Source organism: Cygnus olor, chromosome 14, assembly GCF_009769625.2.
Source record: "Cygnus olor isolate bCygOlo1 chromosome 14, bCygOlo1.pri.v2, whole genome shotgun sequence".
NCBI classification, from domain to species: domain Eukaryota; kingdom Metazoa; phylum Chordata; class Aves; order Anseriformes; family Anatidae; genus Cygnus; species Cygnus olor.
In genome coordinates this window covers 159,345-183,705 of record NC_049182.1, presented here as the reverse complement: position 1 = coordinate 183,705, position 24,361 = coordinate 159,345, and the positions used below count along the sequence as shown (strand labels likewise).

Sequence of the window (24,361 nt, the reverse complement as noted above, 5' to 3'; positions counted from 1 at the left end):
AATATAGTAACAAAATAAAACACAAAGATTTCCATGCAAATGCTCACAAAGTATCAAGAAACAAACATTAATAGCTCTACATAATCACAATCATTCCTCAAAAGCATGTAGAGTTTGAAAGTTGCTCTTCAGTGCCTCCTGTATTATAATACTTTCCTAGGTAATAATTATTGATGACAAATATAAAGCTTATTTGTTTTACCAGAAGGGAAAGACAGAACTAGTACATTTGTTCTGCTGCATGGGTTGTGTAATGTATATTAAACTTGCTGTTTAGGTGGCACAAGAACTGATCATTAACTGTTGCTAGAAACTACTGATTTTTTTTTGTCACTGATGTTTGCAACATGGGACACTTTTATGCTATGTATTATAATAGAAAACTAGTAGACTGGCTTGTGATTCTAAACATACTGATAGGCTATATTCCAAAACAAGGAAGTCCCATTGAATTTTCAGTCTTAAGACAGTAACCTATACCTATGTGTAGTTTTTGCCTTATTTTTAACAAATCACTCCGACCTTGCGCAACTAATGTCATTATCACCAAGGATTTTCATATTTCCAGAACTGGCATAGCATAGTAGACATATCAATCAGCACATTTTCACCAAACACAAGTTTCTGAACTTGGCAATAAGTGCCATTATCTCTGTTAGGGATAAGGGAGACAAAATGATGAGCTCAGTTCTTCCTGGGCTGTTGAGTATCCTCACAACCAAACTTAGACATTAATTCCTCAACTCTACAGCACCTTTTATAAGTAAGTATTTAAAATACATGGATCTGGAAGAAATATCCTCCACATCAAGAGAAACCAAGATTACCGATCTTCCTGGTGTTGAAAGCCTTCTAGAAACTCAGCAGGCATCGTATCAGCTCAGTGCAATCCTAGTATTTAGACCTGGTGTCTGCAAGTTAATCCTTATAGACAGACTCCCACAGTGACAACCAGACAGCGAATTTAATGCAGGACCTTTGTAAGTTTGTAAGCACCAGAGACTGGACAATCCTCATTAAAAGACAGTCAGTTGAAACTTGGGAATACTTCCTTGTAAGGAAATCTTCAAACAATTACAAAATGCAATGGAAGATTGCACTGTTGGATAGCCCTGAGGAAACTGGAGCTTGTTTAGCAAGGAAAAAGAACATTTGCAGATTATTCATAACATATATTCATAGTCAAAAATGTACACAAGTCTCGAGTACTTTTAAAAATACCTCCAGGTTGAATGAAGTTTACAAGGTGAAACTGAATAGAACTGAAAGATTCAGCTGAAGTTGTTCACGGCCATAAGTCAAACTGATACCCTGAACTGTTGCTTGCTCTTCACTTCTCAAAGCAAAATGACATTCCTCCCATGCAGGTGAAACACACTGTTTTTGAAGGGTACTAACTGTCAATGAGCGAGACAATTCAAGTCAAAGTCAGCAGGGTTATTAACTTCTATCCTTCATTACATTAGTGAAAGTGTGAGCAAACCACATACATGTGTGAGGATATCTGGTTAACAGCTATCGAGTGTAAAAGACAGGACAATAAACATGAAAGACAGCAAATGAAGCGCACATATTTAAAAGCCTACTGACAGATAACCATGGCTAGCACTCTAAGACACAGGTTGATTGGCCATCCATAAAGGAACCACCAAAGCATAACTCTGAAGAGATTCAGTTGGGAGCTTTGTAACCAGTAAGACTGTGGTCAGTTATCAGGAAGGGTCTCACAGGCAAGAGCAAATTTATGTTAAGATGTCTGAAGGGGATTGCAGGACCACATAAAATGTATCATAGAATGTCTAGGGGAACAAACACAGATCAAGTGAGGGGGTGAAGATGGGCCAGGAAGCAACAAGTATGGGAAAATGGAAGGGAGTAACTGTGTTGGGAATGGGGAGAAAAAGCTAACAACTGCAAGCAAGCAGGCTGCTGATCAGTAAGCTTTGTCTAACTGAGCCTTGCATCCCATCACCACGGTGTTCTACACGTATTAAACCCTATGGCAGCCTGTCTTCTACACTGGATGCATTTGTGTGCATACGTGTGCAATAATTTCAATAGCAATCTCAAGTGGGACTAGCTGGCAACTTGGAGAAAAACAAAATCTGTAGAGATCCTAGTTCCAGGGTTGAGACGGAACAAAAACTTAAAGGTCTAGATATGGATACTGAAGACACCTAAGGTCTTGGCCAGAGACTGAAGAGAACAGAGAATGTGCATGAGACACTGAAAGCAAATATGTATGTTCCACTAGCAAATTGATAAACCAGCAAGTAGGAAGAGGATCGGGCCATTTCTATGGCTTGTGTCTTAAGCAAGTGCATCTCTAAAGGCACTATCCTCTTGTTGGTGTTAAACCATTCATTTATGGTCATATCTGCACTACATGGGCATATGCATACATCTTTGAAAATCACTCAGCCTTACCATTGGCTGGATGCATGAAGAGGGACAAGCAGTACCCTGGCATTCAGCAGACTTGGAAGAAAGTAACCCCCCGCATCACATCATCCACTACATTTGGCAATCCTAAAATTATGGTTCATCCAATTTAATTTGCTACAGTACCCATGAAAGCTACATCACAAAAAAAGCCCAACGACAGTAGCTGAATCATTTGTTTTTTTAATTGTGCTATCCTACTGGCTGTCTTTCTTTTCAAAGTCAAAATATCTGTCAAAATCACAGATAGAACAAACAGCTGTCACTTGTGGCCACTTGAGATTCCTGACACTTTTCAGTCCTTCAACATAGAAATGCCAACAATATCTAAGTGCCTCATAACACTTTAGTGGAACTTCTGTGTAGTTTGAGACAGGCAAAAGTTCTTAAGCAGCCAGGCAGGTAACAGTTTCTGATGTATGCAGCAACAATACCACTAAGAGGTCATCCAAATAAGTTCAGTAAAGACCAGAGTTAACAGGGCGTAGTCAAACTTCTAATATATTTTAACTCAAGCAGACAATTTCTTCCCAGTCTCTCAGTTAGTAGTCCAGTATATTAGAACACATCTGCCCACTGACTGGAATGACTTTGTGAGAAGTACGGCAGATGCTCACGTCTCAGCATAGGCACTTTCATGTAGGCTGCACCTTTGCCTGTTTGGACACATCTTTCTTCAGCTGTGGACTCTGGTAACTCCTAACCCTTCACATGAAGGCAACGTTGAATGTAAAAATTTCACTGGAAAGAACTAAGTGGTTGCAAGCCCCATCTGCAACGTCACATTCAACGCACAAGTTAGAGGTATCAGCATTGTTCAAGGTGTAACAGAAGACAGATTGAGTGGGGAGACACGACGTGTGGGAGTGCTGTTAGCTGACAATGATGCAGGGAGGAAAAAGGGAGAAGCAATTTCTGTGGATGAGGTCTCTCCTTGGTTGCGAAGCTGTAAGATTTGCCGCAGAAGGGCCTTTCCTTCTTCTCTAGTCTGGAAAATAATTTGTAAAAAACAAAACAACACATCTATGTATGGATTGTTTCTGGGTCAAACTCAGTATGTAAGCAACCTAAGTTATACTAATTTATCGCTCTGTAAGACTGTCACTCTGAAAAATATAAAAAAAAATGTCCTCGGTTCTTCTTTCTGCTACTTATCATGAACATTAGTGTGCTACTTTTTTTTTTTTTTTTAAATAATCCTTCCTCTTTTTACTCACCTGATTTGCATGTTACTTGTGACAGTGGTACCATCAACCACTGCTACTGTCTACATATTCCATCAAAAAGTAGAAAGGAAAAGAAACAAATCAGCTGAATTCAGGTTCTTCTGAGTTCTGAGACAGCTTTATTAAAGATAGGACACACACCCTGTCTTGTGGCTGTTGGCTACCACTAGTCTGAAATAAAAATCCAAAATTGCCCCCTTACAAGCTACAGAAAACCTCAGAATATGGAGTCACATATAGAACTCAAGTGCTGTTGTAACCTCTGCACTGTCTACACATACAAGATGAAAAAACAAGAAGTAACTTTTAACCACCTCCCCACCATCAAGATTTTCAGCAGTCTTAAGACTGCAGTCTCAAATTCTTATACTTAGTCAACACCAAACCAATGATACCTGATTCAGGTTTACTATCTACACTATATTCCCTGACTTTAGTTAATCACAAGCAGCAGTGGTAATCAGGTATACAAAAACATTCAGAATGAGACTGTTCACCTGCATGACAGACAGTCCTCGTTCCTTCAATAAAAGATTTGTCTACTCATACCTACGAGTATAGCCAAGATTAACGTCAGAGATCCCCAAGACACCAGGGATTGTGCAACTACTCACATCATTGAATGCACAGCATTTCTGAGCACAAGCTGAGGCTTCATCCCAGAGCTTACACTTGAAGTAGTACTGGGCAAGGTAACGGAAGGCAGTGCTGACCTCCAGGTGCTCCACTATCTCCTACAGAAAGGGGGGAAAAAACATCTTTGAGTATCTTCCAAGGTAGCTCTACATCATGTTTACATTTCCTTTTGTTCCCAAGATATCATCTTACCCCACAGGAATAGATATCCTGGATGTATTTGATATAGCACTGAGCAGCCTGTTCAGATTCATTCAGCTGTTCATGCAGCCTAGAAAAGGAGAAAAAATGGGCCACTGGAACAACACTGCATTGCCAAAGACCTTCTTGGTCAATGAGAATGTATCCACTAAGCCTGACCAGAACTAGAGCTAGGTCTTTTCCTTAAGAATTTGCAAGACATGCATCATGTACTGTCCCTCATTGAAAGAAGCGATTTAGCCTGAGAACAATCACATTATCAGAAAGGAAACCAGTCAGGTAACAACTGCTAGAAGCACTGCGGATACAACCAAAGCAGGAACTTCTGTCTATTCTGTTACATTTTAAAGCTTAGAATAAGATAGGAAAAGTCTTTTATAACTAGCTATTTCTGCCAGTGTTCCTTCTTCCCCCCTACATCCCAAAAATCTTTGTACAGCAGCTTCACTTTTCACCTGCCTGTTTCTTTCCCCTTCACTTTTTTCCCTTTAATACCACTTTTTATTTTTTTAATACCACCCTACCAAAAATTGATGCTAACATCAGTGTTCACATTTATTTCACATTAGACCTTTCTCTAATGTCACATCCATATATTAGGAAAAAAAATGGGGTAAAAATCAATCTACAATTTTGTATAGCATCTAGCACCACAAATTGCTTGGATTGTTTTAAGTTTCACTGTAAGACATACAATTACTAGTACTAAAATCACCCCAGGACTTGGAAATCCCTTGCAACCCCTATTATCCCATGATTTCCTCTGTAGCTGTTCTGAGGGAAAATTAAAGTTAAAGCTGGACACCAGAGAGTGGGCAGTTGCTGCAAACCTTCTAAAGATAGCAGTTATTATGCAGCTCCAAAAGCAATAGTACCTAATGGCAATTCCACCTGTTTTCCATTTAGTATTTTATCACTAGATATCACAGTGCTTTAGTTGCATTTAACAACATGTTGACAGTTCAGTACTAATACATACTCACTTTGCTAGTTTCACCAATGCCATTTTCTCCACATCTCCCACAGCATAAGCTCTCCAATAGCACTGTCAAAGAAGAGTCAGTCAAGCACACAAGAAAAATGACTCAGGCAAGCAAGTTAGGAACAGAAAACTGCATGGCTTTAAAGCAAAAGGACACACATCGGATGTACATATCTCTTTAACAGCTATTCTAGTTACATCACAGCAGAACTTTGCCTGTTTTAAACAGAAAGGGTTTCAATAACCTAACATGTTGCATGCATTTCTGGTAGCTCTAGCCACACAATTTTATTCCAACTCCACCTAGTGTCCTGAGGGACATCCTAATGTCTTACTCCACATGCCAGTCATCACTTACCTTTTTAGCTTCCACCAACTGATTAAGTTTCTCATAGCATTCTCCTAGAGCAACCAGCATACGGGAATCATTAGGTCTTAAAAAAAAAAAAAAAAAGCAATTCCTAAATGTAGTTTAATGGACAGTCAGCTCATTTCTCAGGGGGCTGGGGCGGGAACCTATATCTGCCAGTGTCCTTCATCTTCTCTTACATAAAATTTCACTTACATTCCTCACGCACTGGAATAGTGAAGTAGTCTTGGCACCAAACCTGCCAGAATTCAAGAGGTGTTTGGACAACATTCTCAGATATATGTTTTGATTTTGCGGTGGTCCTGTGAGGAGCCAGGAGTTGGACTTGTTGAACCTTGTGGGTGCCTTCCAACTTGGGATATTCTATGATTGCACCTCAAGTACTTTGTTCAGTTTTGAGCCCCTACAAGAAAGACATTTCGGCCCTGAAGCATGTCCAGAGAAAGGCTACGAAGCTGGTGAAGGGTCTGGAACACAAGTCCTAGAAGGAGCAGCTGAGGGAACTGGGCTTGTTTAGCCTGGAGAAGAGGAGGCTCAGGGGAGACCTTATTGCTCTCTACAACTACCTGGAAGGAAGTTGTGTGGAGCTGGGGGGTTGGCCCCTTCTCGCAGACAACTAGCGACAGGACAAGAGCAAATGGCCTCAAGTTTCGCCAGATGATGGAATGATTGAACCAGATGATCTTGGAGGTCTTTACCAACTTTAATGATTCTATGATTCCTGACCAGCGTTCCTCAGGATATAAGTGACAAAGCCACTAACAGCTAATGAATTCAACTAGAAGAATTTGTAATAGAGAGACTGCACAAATCACATGGCATTGATGCTCTTCCTCCTTCCCCAATTCAGTTCCTGTATGCAAATTCCTCAGCTAGTAGCCACCAGGTCTGGGTGAACATCAATAGACATGGCTACGTTTTCAACTCTACCTGAGCTGGTGGGCCCGTCGGTAATAATAGAGACAGTAAAATGGCATTTTGAGGATTTCGTAGGTTTGCCCCAAGCCATACCAGGCTCTGTAATCCCTTTTATTCACCTCTATGGCATGTCTGTCAAAGAAAAGGAGACAAACCAGTCAGAAAGCAGTTATGATCAGAAACAAGACAAAGTTAAGCAAAAGACAACCAAAAAAAAAGATCTAATCCAACTCAAATGTATGCAAACTCAAACACTGTTTTGTATGGCACATGAGTGATACCTGTAAGCTTGGATAGCTGCAGATGTGTTCTTCATTTCCATGTATTCATGTCCCATAAGTGTCCAGGCTCCCAGATAACGAGGATTCAGTTTCAAGGCCCTCTGGAAATAGAGTGCTGCTTTTTCATGCTGGCTACGTAAGCTATAATAATTTCCTAAAGCAAAAAGTCACAATACTTAAATAAATAGAAAAAAAAAACAGCAGAGAAGTAAAAAAAAATAGATGCAAGAAGTATTATCTACTACCTCCTAACTCAGATTCTAAGAAGAGACATATTAAAGGCAGATCTGACTCAAACCTCAAGAGACCTAATAGCAGTCTGTTCTCCACTGTTCTGATCAAATGCTCCTCTGGTTGTACCAATCAGTTAAGATCTCATCTCTCTGTGTTGAAACTTATGTCATGATCTAATAAGCAGATTTCCTAGACCTGACACACAATTGTTTCTGTTGTAGTTTCGGGACTATAAATAAAGGCATTATCAGCTACATGGGCCTTCATAATGTTTTCTTCAACTACTTTTTGCACTGATAGTATTACAGCAGTTCTTTCAGAGAGAAATGAGACAAAGGGGTACCCTCATTTTGTACACTTTTTAGGCTGCCTGAAATCACATTTACCAAATGTTTTTGATAGCCCTGCTGGTTGATCATTTTCACAACTGTTACTAAGATTTTCTCCTACAGCCTGCAGACAGCATAGTAAGAACATGTAAAGGACTGGCTCTCACCAATTACACAGCAGGTCTCGACACGATACTTGTCTATCTCACAGAGATTGTGAGCCAGGTAGCTCAACTCAGGCTTCATGCTCTAGTGAAACAAAGTGAACGTGATGAGGAAAGGATCATGTTACAGATTCAGACAATGAAAACCTAAGCAGTTGACAATGCACAGATCATATTATTTCAAGGAGTTGTGGAGCACAAAACAGAAGCTGAGCACTTATATTCAGAGAAGCTAGGTAACAGCAGCTGCTTCGCCAGTGTTTAACTTACCTCTGATAAAAAGCATCATGATGGACATGGAATAGAAAGGGTGCTTACCCTGACATACAGCAAGTTGGAGAAAGTGTCCATGTTTTCTATCCTGTAAGGATCTTGTTTCCTTAGCTCATTAAAGATGGATAAAGCTTTGTCAATATCTGAAGAAAGAACAGCAGATGTGAGAACAAGAACTACAAATGCCATGCTTGTGTTAAGAGGCTCATTCCTATACGTTATTAAATACCACTGACCTCGGATATTGTGGTAGGCAACTGCAATCTGAGAAATGATGTAGGTGCTTTTGGAAAATCCTGCATCAATGAGACTCTGATACTTCTGCAGAGCCTCCTCTATCAGCTGCAGCTCTGTATAAATGTGTGCAAGAAAGAATTCTTTCATCCATGTATCTGGCAGGGACAGGAACTTCAACTAGCAAGAATCAAAGAAGAGGAGGAAGAGATGATAATCAGTAGTATTCTAAGAGCCACCTGTGGCAAAGAATCCATTATCTTCCCTCCCATGATTTAGTAGACAGTCTTGAGGTAGGAGACTTTCCTGTAATCGTGCTTTCTTAGGCCATAACACCAGCTATGAAAGAGCAGTATTACGACCAAAAATTAGTATCAGCTTCTTCCACAGGAAAGGCTAAATAATGCCTATAAATTAAGAATATTAGAACAAGAAAGGAGTATTAAGACATCCATTCTAAAAAGCAGTAAAATATGGACCATGTAATTCCATTTAGTCACTCCCAATCTATTTCTATGATGATTGAAATCAAAACTGAAGCCTTTGCATTTGGCCAGTGAAGAAACGACTGTCTTCAAATCTGGCTTCTGCTTTGGTTACTGGCTTTATTTCTACTTTAAATTCAAGAGTCCTTCAAAAGACTGTATTTTCCTCCCATGTTTGAGCATCAATATTAAGCTGGTTTTTTTTATATGAGCTAAATGAACAGAACTCTAAATAATCTCACCAAAAATGTAATTCCTGTTCTTCAAAGATCAGTAAGACGCTCTTCTGTGCCACCTCTACTTTTTAAAATATGCTATTAGCCAGAATTGACTGAAGAGTTACAGGAGTGGTCTCATAAATCCCATGCATAAAGACAAAATAATCAAAGTTCAGTTCTTTGATACAGTTCATCTCATACATGTGGCTCTATATTCGACGAAGGGAATACCTTTTAGTTGAATCAGATTGGCACTTCAGAAGCAAATCTCTCAGTCACCCCCATAAGCACGCTTTATTTCACATCATGAAGCTCTATCAGAGTATGCAATCCAGATTCTCTTAGGATAAAACTAAACTCAAGAGATACACTCCCATTACTAATAGATGTCTAAGCCACAAAAACAGACCACAGCATGTTCAAAGTAATCTCTCCAAATCATATACAGTGCAAACAATGGGTCTTCTAAGTCAACTATTTCCAATTACAGATTCAAGCCTACTATACTTTACTTGGTAATAATGAAGGAACAGACTTATTAAAGGCTTACTTGGATGACTGACTGCTTACCAAATCATTTGTATCATTGCAAATAATTTGCACAGCAGGATGTGACAGGAAAGGCACAAACTTTCAGTCATTTGAAAACACTGCAAGCAGTGATTCTACATATAATACCAAGTCACCAAAAGTGCTCAGTAACTGCAGTACTAGATCCAGACAAAAAAGTACCTTAGGAGGATCTCCTTTGTGACACAAAGCAATAACCCAGTGGACAACTATTTCAGAATGTGTGAATCAGCCATTTCTTACACCACCTGGTGGGTGAATGTGAAGGAATTAATCCTGCCTGTATAAAGATTCTCAGGCAACGGCATAGCAAGCAATTGAAGAAACAGAAACTTTAACAATATAATTTACGATCTTGAGTTGCCTTCTTGGACAGAGTCTCACAGAATAAAGCAGTGGGCAACACCAATCTTCCGGCAACTGAATCACTGGTTACTAAATCAGGTTACAGTCCAGAAATTGTTACAACTTGTTATTTCCCAACTTTTACCATCTCTTTATCTGTAATCAAGTTGCAAAGTTCCAGCCAGGCTCCCCAGTGCAAAGGTAAGACATGAGCAGCTTCAACGAACACATCTATTGCTTCTTTAACCAGGTCCAGCTTCCGCAGCACAACACCATACCTGTGAATCAAGTTAATCAGTCATAAAGCCATGCAGATCCACATAAATGTACACAAACACATTAGAAATACTTGTAGACGCTTACAGGTAAAGGCCAAACCCATCCAGTTCCCGTGCTTTGTGCTTCTTGCTGAGCTCAACTCTCAGTTCTCGTAGAGCTTCATTTTTCACCTGTCCTTTTTCCAGTGGTCCTGCATGAAGAGCAAGTCAAACAGCAAGCTTTCGTTCAAGTCTTTCCACATTAACTATGAACTCTAGAGTATATTCAGAATCATCACTGACATGACCGGAAAACTTCCCAGCATGTCAATTTTTTGTTTTAAAAATAAAATCATTTAGTCCAATGATCCGCTTTAACAGAAGAACTAAAAGATGAAAATCTTTAACCTGTCTTAAGCCAACAAAGAGAATGAAAGCAAATTATATTACAGCCCACTATTATCCAAAAATCAAGGGAAAAGCTATGAAACCAAAATGATTTAAATGAAGATGCATTATTGCAAGCTTCGTTAAATTAACTTGCATTTCTTGACACCAGAGCCTTACCCAAACTATCCACTGTCTCATCATCCTTCTTCTTTTCTCCTGACTGTGGAAAACAGAGGAAAACCAAGATTATTTTACAACAACATATTCCTTATGTTTGCTGCAGTTCTGGTAGCAGCACGTGAATTGAATTTTCATGAACATCACAGACAGTTCCAATAAGAACCCTCCCCATTCTCCTCTTCCCCATCCCCACTATATATATACATTTGGATTTTTAGATGGACATATGAAACAGTATAGACAAAGAAATAAGGTTTGCCACATTCCACATGGGGGAAGGAAAGGAAGCAGAGTTCAGTGCTTAAAGGCAATTTTTCTTTCTGTCTTACCAGGTATCTAGAGTACATATACAAGAAGTAAGCTTTCTGACTCTTGCAGCCCCGAAGAAAATATGCAGCCCTATCATATTCCTTTAGATCAAAGTAGGACTTGGCTAACGTATAGGCATCCAGATCACGAGCATCCTCCTGCAGGAACACAGAAGAGTTCAAGACCTTAGAAGCTCTGCCATGCTTTATGAAAATCACCTAGTTACAAACGTATAAATGAAACTGCCCTGAAAGCTGAACAAAAACAAAACACAAAACAAAAAACACTATAGTTTTGTTCACTCTCAAAAGATGAGTTAAGTACCATCAAAAAAGCCTCTCCATTCCCTCATATGATTGGATTCCTAGTTCTGACATAATGAATACAGACTGGTTAGAAACATTTAAAGTAAACAGATAGATTCCAGGAAATACACAGTGGCAAGTTGACAGACATCAAGAACTTGCTGGTCAACAAGTATGAACGATGACAACTAAAAAAAGTACTCAGGAATTCCACATCAGAGAGTATGAACCTGCCAATTTAAATGCAAGGATTTCCTTGGAACCTATGCCTTGAACAACTTCTTGGCAGAAAAGGACCTGGGGGTTCTGGTACACACTAAGATGAACGTGAGCCGGCAACGTGCCCTTGCCACAAAGAAGGCTAACAGTGCCCTGGGCTGCATTAGGCAAAGTATTGCCAGCAGGTCGAAGGAGGCAACCCTTTCCCTCTGCTCAGCACCGGTGAGGCTACACCTGGAGAACCATGTTTGGTTCCAGGCTCCTTAATGCAGGAGAGACATAGACATACTGGAGAGAGTTCAATGAAGGGACCATGAACATGAAGTGACCAGAACATCTCTAATATGAGGAAAAGCTGAGAGAGCTGGGACTGTTCAGCCTGGAGGAGAGAAGGCTCAGGGAGATCTCATCAATGTACCTGAAGGGAGGGTGCAAAGAAGGATGAGCCAGGCCCTTCTCAGCGCTGCCCAGTGACGGGACAGGAAGCAATGGGCACAAACTGAAACACAGAAGGCTCTGTCTGAACAACAGGAAGCTCTTCTGTACTGTGTGGGCGATAGAGCACTGGCACAGTTTGTCCAGAGAAGCTGCATTGTCTCCTTCCTTGGAGATACTAAAAAATGCTTCAGCGTGGTCCTGGACAACCTGCTCCAAGTGGCCTTGCTGGAGCGGGGTGGGGTGGGACCAGATGGACCCAGTGGTCACTTCCAACCTAAAACATCCTGTGAAATGCATTTATGACATGTTACGCTGCAGTGATTTACCCAAGCAGGATTACACCTACGAGTTCTACAGTACCACTGTGGAGGCAGGGATGAGATACAACTTATTTCTCCTGTGCCCTAAGGAGGACAAGTTTACTGGCATAAAATAATTTGGATTACAATAACTCAGTGAAGGTGAAGAAGTCAAAATTAAGGGGCATGATTTCGAGTTTTGCTTACAGAATCTCTCATTTAGGACAGGGCAAAATGGGAAAAAGAATGCGTTCACCTGCAAGGCCTACTCGGGCTTGCCCACCCCACTGCAAAAAAACGGAAGGCGGAAGGGACCTGTTCAGCACCGTACACCGATCGGCACTCAGAACTACCTCGTGCACAATACTTTAAAAGATAAACAAATCGCTATCGCATTTTTCCTTAACGGCTTTAGACGGGGCTAAAGACGAGCTCGCGGCTCCTGCCGCGGGAAGGGCTGCAGCGACCGCTCCCGCGCCGACGGACACGGGCGGGCCCGGGGCCGCCCCGCGCGCTGACGCTCGCTGCGGGAGCCGCAGCCCGGCCAGGCCTCCCCCCCTCGTACCTCCGAGAGCGCAGGCGGCGGCGGCAGCTCGCTCAGCGGCAGCGGCTCCAGGGCGAAGGCCAGCTCGGAGGCCCTGCGTGGAGACAGCCGTTAGCGCGCAGACAGCCGCTAGCGCGGGGCGCGCCCGCCCGCCCGGTGCTCACCACTTGCCGCTGTGCTGCAGGCCGCGCTCGCGGCTGCGCTCCGCCACGCTCAGCAGCTGCTTCTTGATCTCCCGCAGGTCCGAGAAGTCGGCGCTGCACAGCCCCGCCGCCGCCATCCCGCCGGCGCGCGTCCCCGCCAATCGCAGCCCCGCGCACTCCGCGCGCCTCCGCGCTGTAGACGCAGCTTTGTCACTGGACGAGCTCGAGGAGCCTCGCTCCCAATCCAAGGCGGCTCGCCGAGACCTCGGCGTCTGACTGGGCAGCTCCCACCGGCGCAGCGCCCCGCCCCGCCCCGCCCCGCCCGCGGGCGCCGCCCTGCGGCCTGGCGGCGCTGTGCCGCGCTGGGCCCCCCGCCGGCCCGAGGGGGCGGCGGCCTGAGGAGCGGGGAGCCGGCGCTCCTGGGGCTCCTGCGTGCCCTGCTTCGCTGGTAGGCGGGGCCGTTGCTGGGAAGTACCCGCAAAACCAGATGCTTTTCAAAGGCTAGGCGAATGTAAGGGTTCAAAATGCCCCTCTACCTTCTGGAGGTGTGGGATTGTGTATCTCAGTGTCATCCTTCTTTCCCTGTTTTCTGAGTTTTTCTTTTTTTTTTTCTTTTTTTTTTTTTTAAATTAAGTAGTTTACACCTGACTTTTGCATACTAACAGAACATTAATAACTGTTTGGGGTTTGTCCTTTTCATCTAAGGTAGATAAATATTACCTTTCTTTAACAGATACCTGTACTGAGACACATTGGCTAATGTTTTTTGAACCTACAGAGTAAGGAGAAACAAGGATGAGCGAAAACTAGAAGAAAGCCCATACAGAGAAGTCGGAGGAAGGGTTAGTACAGTAAGACTTCTTGCATGGTCTTACCCAGCTTAGCTGTAACTGAAAATTTCATTCACTTCTGACTTAATGTTTCACATATTTTGAATTTTCCCACTTTATATAATTAAAATTTAGCTGGTTTGGGTCTTAGACTGTTGGTGGCTCTTGTAGGATGAAAGCCAGGGACAAAAGACCAGTAATGATTTTGATACTGTCTCTCACGGTATCCTTCTGGACAAAATATCCAGCATACAGCTAGACAAGTACACTATACAGTGGGTGAACAATCAGCTGGCAGATCGGGCTCAAAGGGTTGTAGTAAATGGGGTTACATCAGGCTGGCAACCAGTCCCTAGTGGGGTTCCTCAGGGCTCCATTTTAGGCCCAGTTCTCTTGAAGGTTTTCATAAATGATGTGAATGCAGGACTCAAGTGCATACTAAGTTGGCAGATGACACTAAATTAGGAGGAGCTATTGACTCCATTGAGGGATGAGGGGCCTTGCTGAGAGATCTTGGCAAATTAGAGGGCTGGGCAATCACCAGCCTCATGAAGTTTAACAAGACCAAGTGCCAGATTCTTCTCCTAGGACGGTGCAACTCTGGAAATACATACTGACTGGGGGACAAGCGGCTGGAGAGCAGCCCCACGCTAAGGGATCTGGGGGCTCTGGTTGATGGCAGGTTGAGTACAAGCCAACAGTGTGTCCTGGCAGCCAAAAGGGCCAACCATACCTTGGGATGCATCAGGCATGGCGTTGCTAACCAGCCAAGGGAAGCGATTGCCCCACTCTGCTGTGCGCTGGTGCGGCCTCACCTCGAGAACTGTGTGCGGATTTGGGTGCCACGATATAAGGCCATAAAGCTATTAGAGAGTGTCCAAAGGTGGGCAACAAATATGGTGAAGGGTCTGAAGGGCAGGACATACGAGGAGAAGCTGAATCCCTTGATTTGTTCAGCCTAGAGAGGAGGAGATTGAGGGGAGTCATCATGGCAACTTACAGCTTTCTCAAGCGGGGAGCAGAGGGGCAGGTGGAGATCTCTTCTCTGTGGTGACAGTGACAGGCCCAAAGGGATCAGCGTGGAGCTGCAATAGGGGAGGTTCAGGCTGGGTGGCATTAAGAAAAGGTTCTTCACCAAGAGGGTGGTCAGGCACTGGAACAAGCTCCCCAGGGCAGTGATCATTGCACCAAGCCTGCCGAGTTCAAGAAGCATTTGGACAATGCTTTCAGACTTACAGTTTGTAACTTGAAAACAATAAGTTGAATCCATTCTAATACTGGTATCTCAGGGCTGTACTTTTAACACAGTATTTTCCTATTCATTTCAGCCTCTTTATTTTCCCACTGCATTTTTGTTACAATGCTTTGGGGACTTCACTGGTATTATGCTAGAATGTAGTTTGGCTCTGTATCTTTTCTATGGTGTTTAGTTCAATTTCTGTATTTGGTTCAATTTCAATTTCAGTTTTTGGTTTCAATTTGGATTTTGATTCAATTTCTGTATTTGGTTCAAATACAGAAAATTAAGGACTTGTTTTAGGATCATTGTGCCCAACTGCTTTTTAAGCTTTTACAGAAAGGTGATAATACCTCTTTTGTGTTCTTTCTAGTATCAGAATGTCAGCTATGACCCTTTTAAAAGAGTAATTAAGAATGAGTAATGTTAAAATTCTTTTCTATGTAGTTTGCGCCTATATTTTTTATTCTTTCTCTTAATGATTGTGAAGGCACTTTATTCTCAGTATTATGAAAATACCCTTCACAATCGCTTCTTTTATTACAAAAGTGACTTGAATGAGAGGACACAGTGTTTGAATTGGCCTCAAGGTCACTGGTAATAAAAGGAGCATAATTGATTAGTATGATGTCACCATACTTGATTCATTATTATCATAATGAAAGATTTTTGTTGTAAGCCACTGAATGTTTGTGTTTCTGATTGCACTGAATCCAGCTTGAATTCGAAGGCCACCACCTATTTTCAGTTTGGTGATGATTACTACAACAATTTCTAGGTTGTAACTCTATGTTGGTCTGGACCCATTTGTTCTGGAGCAGCCTGCTGAAATGAAGGTTGTTCTGCAGAGGTTTGTAGAAATACGCATAGCTCACATTATTGTTAAAATGGGCAGTGATGAGTTATTTATGGTCTTTCAAATAGACAAAGCAAATTAATCTGTTGTTTAAGGTCTGAATTAATATTGCATTTTTTTTCTCTTTTGATTATAGCCAAACATATTGCAAGTTCAGTCGTAGCTTTGACAGAAAATATTCTGCCACCCCATATGTCCAAGATATAAATAAAAAGTTCTTTGTTATTCTTCTCATTACAAAGATGTCTAATCAACCCACAAAATGCCTATGACTCATTTCTTGTTCCTCTTCTCCTTGTCCTGCTCCAAAACACAGATGAAAAGAGACTCCTATTTTTTATCTAAAAACGAATTTTCATTGTCCTTACAGTCTCTCTTGTGTTCTCTATATTTGGGGATTACGTGTTAGAGTGAATTGTTCTGTACTCTCAGATTTTGTATTTGATATTTATTGATAATTACACTGCTTTAATTTAAGGCTGTTCAGGTTTTACAAGAATCCAGTGAGTGATTTTCAGTGAGGTCTGTGAAGTAATTTTATCAAAGTCTGTTTATCTTCACTTCAGCCTTGGTCACGCTGGGTATTGTGTGTTGTTTTCCTGGATGGAAATTGTGACAATAGCTGCAAGTGCTCTGTGACATTTAAGTAAGAAATATGGAACCTTCTGCAAAAATGTATGAGGTGCTACTCATTTGGATGCTTGCTGAAATTTATGAAAAATATCCTTTGTGTCAGGATCCGGATGTGTGCCGCTTGGGCAGCTATGCTCTAGCTGTTCATATGATTGCATTTCTAGAAGAGCAGTAGGTCTGACAAGTATGACATACTGAGCTGTTTAACAAGAAAACGGTTTTCTTTTTGGTACCCAAGCCGATAGATTTCATTGTGAACGGCTGTTACTGCAGCAGTTAGCAGCAGCTGAAATTGTGATTCTGGCCGTTAAACAGAAGGTGGCGCTCTGGCTCTTCCTTGAGGCAACATAAAAGGGTGAAAGGGTACTTATTGGTGGCTAAGAGTTCAGTAATTCAATTTCTCAAGACTTGCTTCATAATGAGAAGGCATAATTCTTCCTGTCATTCCATTGTGTAATAGATGCGTCTGTTAAGTGACACCCAAGGCTGGCTTTTAGAGCAGGAGACTAATTAAATACTCTGTGCATGAAACTGATAATATCTCAGAGAGACACAGATTGACTTGGCTGTACTAACTGGGTGCTGCTGAAAGAGCAGGAGTTTGTTCGCTATGTCATTGCACAGCTACATGCATGAGCTAGTCTCTGGTCCCTCACAGAAACATGGTAACAAAAATACACCCATCATATTAATGGGGCGTGCAGATACTCTTATATTAAGAGGATTAATATTTTCAAGGAGAAAAATCTTGAAAAGTACAACTGTTCTCCAACAAAATCCAGTGTAAAGGATAGTGAAAAGGATATAGGAGGTGTGTATACAAGTAAGTGAAAATCCATTTTCTTTCCCCGAGGCTGCTCTTGAAACTCGTATATATATGAATTATATCATCTTTAGTATGTTTAACCATAAGTAAAGAGCATTTTACTTCTGTCCAAATTCATAGCAAGTTGTCTCAAAGCCTGGGTCAGATAACTTTAGCTTTTAAACCTTGTGTCCCTTTGCACAGAACTGTAGTAAGTTACATTAGAGGAGATATTTGATCATCTGGTCTAACTCCCTGAACAAAGCAGGATCAGCTGTAAAGCAAGATCCAACTTAAAATTCAACTGTACATTTTCATTTAAGAAGATGTGGTTTTCTTTATTTTTTTTATTTTTCCCCTAGCTTGGTACTGGACAGAGAAATGCAGCATGGGGCCTCTCAGGCAAGAGTGGGTCTGCCCTGGTGTAGGCTAGAGGAAGTCATCATTAGTCTGTGTGGAAAGAGGAAACTTTAGCCCATCTCTAGTTCCTCTGCATTGTACTGCTAATACTTGAATTCCTGCTGTAGTTGTTTGAGATAGTACAGTACAGCAGAGAAGTGACAGAGCCATTCTGGAAATGTGAAAGGGAAGATTGAGAATGAGAGGAAGGCTGATTGGGAGGATATACAAAAAGGTTGATAAGAGCAGCACTGACATAGTAGGACTGGGATCTCTTGGATCTCATTAGATGTCCCTTTAAGGGAGGGTGCACCATGGAGAAGGGTGACAGAGCTGTAGTGGGAAGGGCATGCCAGTGCTACCAATTCAACTTTCTCTTAATTTTAACAGCTGGTAGGGTTTGGCAACCCTTGTCCTGGTTAGGTATTTCTAGAGCGTTTCTGATTTCAATAACCTCTTTGCACACCATCTGTTTCTTCAGAATGGATGTCAAAACACATGGAGGCATCTGTCTGGTACAGAAATGTTTAAACAACTCAAATGTTTGCAGATGCTATTAGACCCTAGGACCCCAGCACCTGGGGCAGGGATTCTGCAGGGTGTGGAGAAGAGTAGGATGTAGGGAGTGAACATTTGATGTATGTGGAAAACAGCTGCCATCCTCTGTCATCTTTCCTTGGGGTACTGTGGGGTTTTCAGTAAGGTCAATATGAAGTAGTGATTGTGTTGAAACAGGTAACTCTGTTGTGTATATCTGCTATTAGGAAGTTCTCAATGTATTTTTAGAATTTCTGCACCCTTTGAGAAACAGTTGTCAGAACCACATAGGAGAAACTGGGCTACAGGGATTGTTGATTTGGCAGTTTTGTGTCCTTGGTGAAATCTACATGTTTGGCTTTTTTAGTAGGAAATCTTTTCATACTGGTTCTGGCATGGTTATTACAGCAGTGAAAGTGAGAATCTGAAACTGGTCCCAATAGTTCTGGAGGTCATTAACAATTGTTTCAGCTTGTGTAAATTGCTTAAGTCCAAGACAGAGATCTGTGAGTGGAGGAAGTGGGAACACTATGAATAGTTGTGAAAAGAGTACAAACCCACAGGACATGGACAAATTGTTTAGTATAAACTGGAGATCTGGCAACTGATATGAAATTAAGAATGTTACAAAAACACAGAACAAAGACCTACTGATTAATGAGGTGCATTAATGTGGGCAGGGATCTTGTTGGGACAAAAATAGACACTCCATGCTGTGGGTCAGTTGAAATGCACTGAAAAATGGGATGTTAGGGTTTGCAGTCTTCAGATAGAATGGAAGGAGTGATTTTAATAGGATTTTTCTGTCATCAATTTGTGATTTTTTTTCCTGTTATTTCTTCTCCATTTATAGACTTGTTGTTAATCTCATAAATCAAATATGATGGAAAAAAAAAAAAAAAGGAGTCATTTACTGATTATGGGAAACTGACTGGGGAATATCTCATGTGGTTAACGTGCATTATAGTCCAGTCATAGTAATGACCAGCACAATCTAAAATGTCTGATGTCCAGAGAGTGTGTTAACATGAGTAATGGAGCACACAATACGATGATCTTTTTTTCCCCAGTTGTTTGATGCAGTGCTGTCTATCCTTCTCCCTTAGGGGACAAGCAGTGATAGAATACACAGCAAGGGAGGCTTAGAACTGTCCTGATTGAAAGCAGACATGCCTTCATTGCAAACATGATAGAAGAAAATCGTTCACTGCAGCAGCACGTTCTTCTTCACCAGAATTTTAAAAACAGGTAGAGTGTCCTTTCCAGGACACAGATAGTCCTGGGAAGCACATAGTCCTTGTCCATGGAATGATAGCATGGGTAACAAGGCAACAAGCATTCATACTTCATTCATACATCAGTGTTTTGCATTACAGGGATTACCATTCAAATCAAGAAATGAACTTGGGGTTGTGGCAGTGAAGGGATTTAATGTTTCTCTCACAAAATCCACTCTGCCTCCTTGAGAAATTTTTATTGGTGGTAGGCTAAGCAGATGGATTTCATATCGCAAAAAATTAGGTATAGGTGAGCGTTTTCTTCTGCTTGCCTGCTCTGCAAGGGAAAGATGAGTAGTTGAGTGGCAGTACGTAAACTGTCATTGTGCTAAAATCTTGAAATGATACCTTAAAAATGTCTGAACACCTTTAGTTTCCTTTACCATGTTGCTTAGACTGTTGTTTTGTGATCCTTCTTCACCTACTCAAGGCTGTTTTCTCCTAATGGGTCTGTCATGCTGACGGTAGCAATTATGCAACCACAGAATAATCTGGATTGTAAAACTGATCTAGCTTTAAACAAATTTTGTATGAAAGAGGGTGCCTCAGTTTTCAACGGAATCAATTGCCTTGTCCAGCTTGTGGAGAGACCGTAGGGCTGCTCACGTGGATGGCAAAAAATTTACAAGAGTGTATGAGAAGGATGGGACTGCCCTTTGCAGCGGAAGCAACTCGGGCTTAGTTTGCAATCAACTGATTTGGAATCCATGTGCTTCATCTGCTAGTGAGAAGGCATTACTGATGGTGAAGAGTTTTGTAGTGCAGATATCTCTGTGCTAGGAGTTTATGGACTAGAGAGGTACCAGATGACAGTCAAGCTGAGACAGCTCCCTGCTGGAGCTGACATAGTGGTTTAGTATGGAAAACTGTATTTTTCCTCCTGCGATTATTATTTGTACAGGTCTGTGTAAGAACTGCAGAAATATGTGTTCTTGTATCCTCATCACATGAGGGTTTTAAATTATTTTTATTTTAAAGTGCTGTTGGAACATTGGATTGCTATAGACATTTTGAGCGTCTCTTTTGACCAAACAGTACTAAGGCCTGGTTTTATTAAGGTTGCTCATTTTATGACTAATGTACTTTATGTTTAAGGTGGTCTCACTAGTAAGAATTTCTCAGTATTACTAGAACCCTACAGACCTGTGCATGTAGCTACAGCAGTCCTTGTGGTTTGTCCTTTTGATCCATTATCACAGGCTGATAACTTCTTTAGAGCTGAAATACTTTCTGGTTTCATGAACTACTGAATTTTCCTGTGTGGAATGCAATATAGTGCAATTAAAAAAAAAAAAAAAAAAAAGAGATGTCTTAAAGTAAGGTAACAGAGTACTGACGGTGGTGCTGATACATAAAGGGTGTTGCTAGAACAACAATTGCAGAAGAGGTAGTGGGAGGTATGAGTTGAGTTTACAGTAAATTGTTGGTTTTGGAAATAAGGAGATAGAAGAGCATATTCTAACCCTAAAGATACTGTGGGAGAGCTGGAACTTATATTCTTCATTTGCAGCATGTGCACAATTGAGATTGGGGAACATTTCAAAGCCAAATGATGTGTTCAGGTGTGGTTCTTTAACTTTCAGCAGTAGTAATAACTTCATCGGCATCTGGCCAGTAGCTTAAATCATCTTGCATCTGATTCACAGCAGGTAGTTGTTCTTCCTTCTATATGCTCTCCATTGTCTGTTTTCCTGCTTTGAAACTGAATACCGGGAAATCTGCCTGTGACTCAAGTAATATAGCATTATGACATCAGAATAGACTTTGTGTGTTGTCAGTAATGTCTTCTTTTTCTCTCTCTTGCTCAGATCTGAATTGCTTTCTTGGGAGGTTAATTGTGATGAAGTGACATAAAATGCCTCTGAGGACCCTGGAGTCATGCAGCAGAAGTGTTTACTGTGCCTGAATCACTTCTTTATATTTGAAAAATCCATTTATTCATGCCATGTATTTTCTGTTTCAAAGATATTTTATTTAATTGCAGTTTCAGCTGAGCTTGGGTTGTTTTCTGTTTGTTTGTTTCTTGGTTGTTTTGTTTTGTTTAATATCCAGAATAAATAAAAGTTGAGCAGAAAATGGAGAATAGTTGGGAAGTTTTTGAGGTGGAACTTCTGGGCTATGTGCAGAAAAAAATATTAAAAACAAGAGAATGTGATAGGAAGGAACTTGAGTAAAACATGGTACATTAGAAGAATCTTGGGATGACTAGAAAAAACATCATTATATGTGAAATATTTCTGGTTCAGAAAGACAATAACAGTTAAGCTTGATAAGTAAAGCAGAATGAGTTGTGCAAGAAATGGCACTGTGTTTTTTTTGTTTGTTTGTTTGTTTGACGAGTCTTTCTAATCTGAAGCAGGAAAGCTGTATGATTCCTCATGTGGCTCAGATGCTGGACTGGAACACGAGACATGAGTTTGGGTACTGATTCTGCGCATGATTAGTTTGCATTTGGATAAGTTACTTAACTTGTCTTGTAGTTACAGATCTGCAAAATTCACAGAATCACAGAGTGGTTGAGGTTGGAAGGGACTTCTGGAAGTCATCTGGTCCAGCCCCCTGCTTAGGCAGAGACACCAAGAGCCATTTGCCCAGGTCCATGTCCAGACAACTTATGAGTATCTCCAGCCAGCTCTCTGGGCAGTCTGTGCCAGTGCTCCCTCACCTGCACAGTGGAAAACTGCTTCCTGATGTTCAGACCAAACCTCCTGTATTCCAGTTTGTGCCCATGGCCTCTGGTCCTGTCTCTGGGTACCACTGGAAAGAGCCTAGCTTGGTCCTCATTGCACCTTCCCTTCAGGTATTTATGTTCAGGTATTTATGTACATTCATAAGATTCCCCCTGTGCCTTTACTTCTCTAGGCTGAACAGTCTCAGCTTGCTCAGCCTTTCCTCATATTTGGGATGCATCCTTTGCTGGACTCCATCCGGTACATCCACATCTCTCTTGTACTGGGTAGCCCAGAACTGGACACAGTGCTCAAGCTGTGGCCCCACCAATGCTGAGTAGAAAGGATCTCCTCCTTCCATCTACAGTGACACTCCTAATGCAGCCCAGGACACTGTTATCCTTCTTTGTGGCAAGGGCACATTGCTGGCTCATGTTCAGCTTGGTGTCCACCAGGGACCCCAAGTCTACTTTCCAGCTGAGTGGCCACCATCATGTATACTGGTACATGCATTAAGAAAGTAATGCTCTTTCTGCTTCATACACCTGTTAATAGAATAAAAATTCAGAATGTTTTTTTTGGAAGTTAGGTTCTAATGTGGTGATGATAAAATTAATTTTAATTAACTTTCTTGTACAGTTGTAATTACTCCTCAGATTTCATCAGTTCTTTTGGAACTTAGTGATATGTAAGCCTTACTTGAATTACGAATGTCTGGGGACATTGTGAATATCCAAGTAAACAACAACTCTAAATTACAGGGCTTTTTTCGCTTGAGTTAATTATATTGAAATTCCTAGCTTTTTAACTGAGCTGTACTGTTTCAGATGGAAGATAAAGTAGTGCACACGTACACTTGTGCTATGTTGATGAATTGCTGCAGGAGAGGTTTCTGCTGTCACTGGATCTGATAAAGATGCAAAATTTATTTCCTTGATATAACAGTGTATCATACTAGACATCCTGAGGAAAATGAAGTTAAATATTACTAAATTATGTTATGCACATAATTGCCTTTTTTTCTTTAATTGAGGGTGATGCTGTTCTGAAACAGAATTTAGTATTTCTAAATTGTCTGGTGCTAGCCATATTATGATGGATTAGAAAGTCCAAGAAGCCAAATAGTGACTTCTGTGACATAGTTTATTTCCAGTTAATCTTCTACAGGTCACCAAAAATTGGGGCATTAAGAACCTTCAGTTTAACTGGTGGTTTAACTCCAGCATTGATATGCTGAGTGTTAGCCTAGGCATTTGAAGTACTTAGTTTAATAATTTCAAGTAATACATGCTTGCAAATTGATTCTGAGAGTTCTGTTACTCTCTTCTAGAAGCCCAGGTTGTTGAAATATTTTGTACATACATGCAGAATAAATCTTTTTTCTTCCCTTTTAAGAGCAAAAAATACAAAATCCCAATACATCCCTGGAGGCATTCAAGGCCAGGCTGGATGTGGCTCTGGGCAGCCTGCTCTTGTGGTTGGCAACCCTGCCCAGAGCAGGAGGGTTGAAACTAGATGATCTTTAAGGTCCTTTTCAACCCAGGCCATTCCATGATTCTATGAAAAACCCTACAAACACCACTAGATTAGTATAATGGAGCTGCAATATAAGGAAATTTCCAATTTGTAGGGATTATTTTAATGAAAGTAGATAAACTTTGTTTTTCTTATCATCATAAAGAGTAAGGATGGCTCCCAGTCATCATGGAATATATATTAAAATGCAACATTACAAAAAATTCTGGCAACCGTCCTGGTTCAGGAGAGGAAAATATCAGTATCAGAGAATACAAGTTTAATGCCAGTGGTATGTGATTTACTTCTTATCCTCATTCTGTCTTATTAAGTGCAGACATGACCTGAAAGGACTTCTGTGGCACTTGATGCCTTCTCTTCCTGGGTTGCATAGTGGCGTTTGGTCAGATTAATGATTAAGCTAATGGTGATTTAAACAATTACTGCATCTTCTCTGAAAGATACCCTTTCATCTGCTGAAAGACGACAATTGAGCATATATTCTCTTCTCATCTGTTCTAAATAAAAGTAAAACATGTTAGTTTAAATCACCATGGTGTTGCAGTGGCCTAGAAATGTGTAGCCAGTTGAAGGATACTCGTGTTTTAAAT

The 24,361-nt window shown here is 41.2% G+C and overlaps 1 protein-coding gene and 1 long non-coding RNA gene across 5 annotated transcripts in view; one reads left to right on the top strand and one right to left on the bottom strand.

Moving 5' to 3' along the window:
• Positions 1–2,609: 2,609 nt before the first annotated feature.
• Positions 2,610–13,265, bottom strand: CDC23 (cell division cycle 23). 2 transcript variants are annotated; one of them, XM_040574015.1, is made up of 16 exons: positions 13,014–13,265; positions 12,871–12,943; positions 11,065–11,202; positions 10,733–10,775; positions 10,272–10,377; positions 10,054–10,186; positions 8,293–8,470; positions 8,102–8,199; positions 7,787–7,868; positions 7,057–7,210; positions 6,788–6,907; positions 5,846–5,921; positions 5,489–5,550; positions 4,497–4,575; positions 4,283–4,402; positions 2,610–3,430 (listed from the first exon to the last, which is right to left on the bottom strand). In XM_040574015.1, the coding sequence occupies exons 1-16, from the start codon at positions 13,127–13,129 to the stop codon at positions 3,260–3,262; spliced, it is 1,749 nt and encodes a 582-aa protein (XP_040429949.1). In that variant the 5' UTR covers positions 13,130–13,265; the 3' UTR covers positions 2,610–3,259. The 2 variants fall into 2 exon arrangements, with proteins under 2 accessions (XP_040429949.1, XP_040429950.1); XM_040574016.1 differs by lacking the exon at positions 11,065–11,202 and having other exon boundaries at positions 13,014–13,261.
• Positions 13,266–13,293: 28 nt separating this feature from the next.
• The window catches only part of LOC121078188, a 23,725-nt gene continuing 12,657 nt past the window's right edge, over positions 13,294–24,361 (top strand). The window contains exons 1-3 of one of the 3 annotated variants that reach the window (XR_005824481.1): positions 13,294–13,503; positions 13,726–13,834; positions 21,375–21,534. This is a non-coding gene — a long non-coding RNA (uncharacterized LOC121078188). Of the gene's footprint in view, positions 13,538–13,725; positions 13,835–21,374; positions 21,535–24,361 lie in introns of those variants that run through there. The other 2 variants (XR_005824482.1, XR_005824483.1) reach the window with 2 other exon arrangements.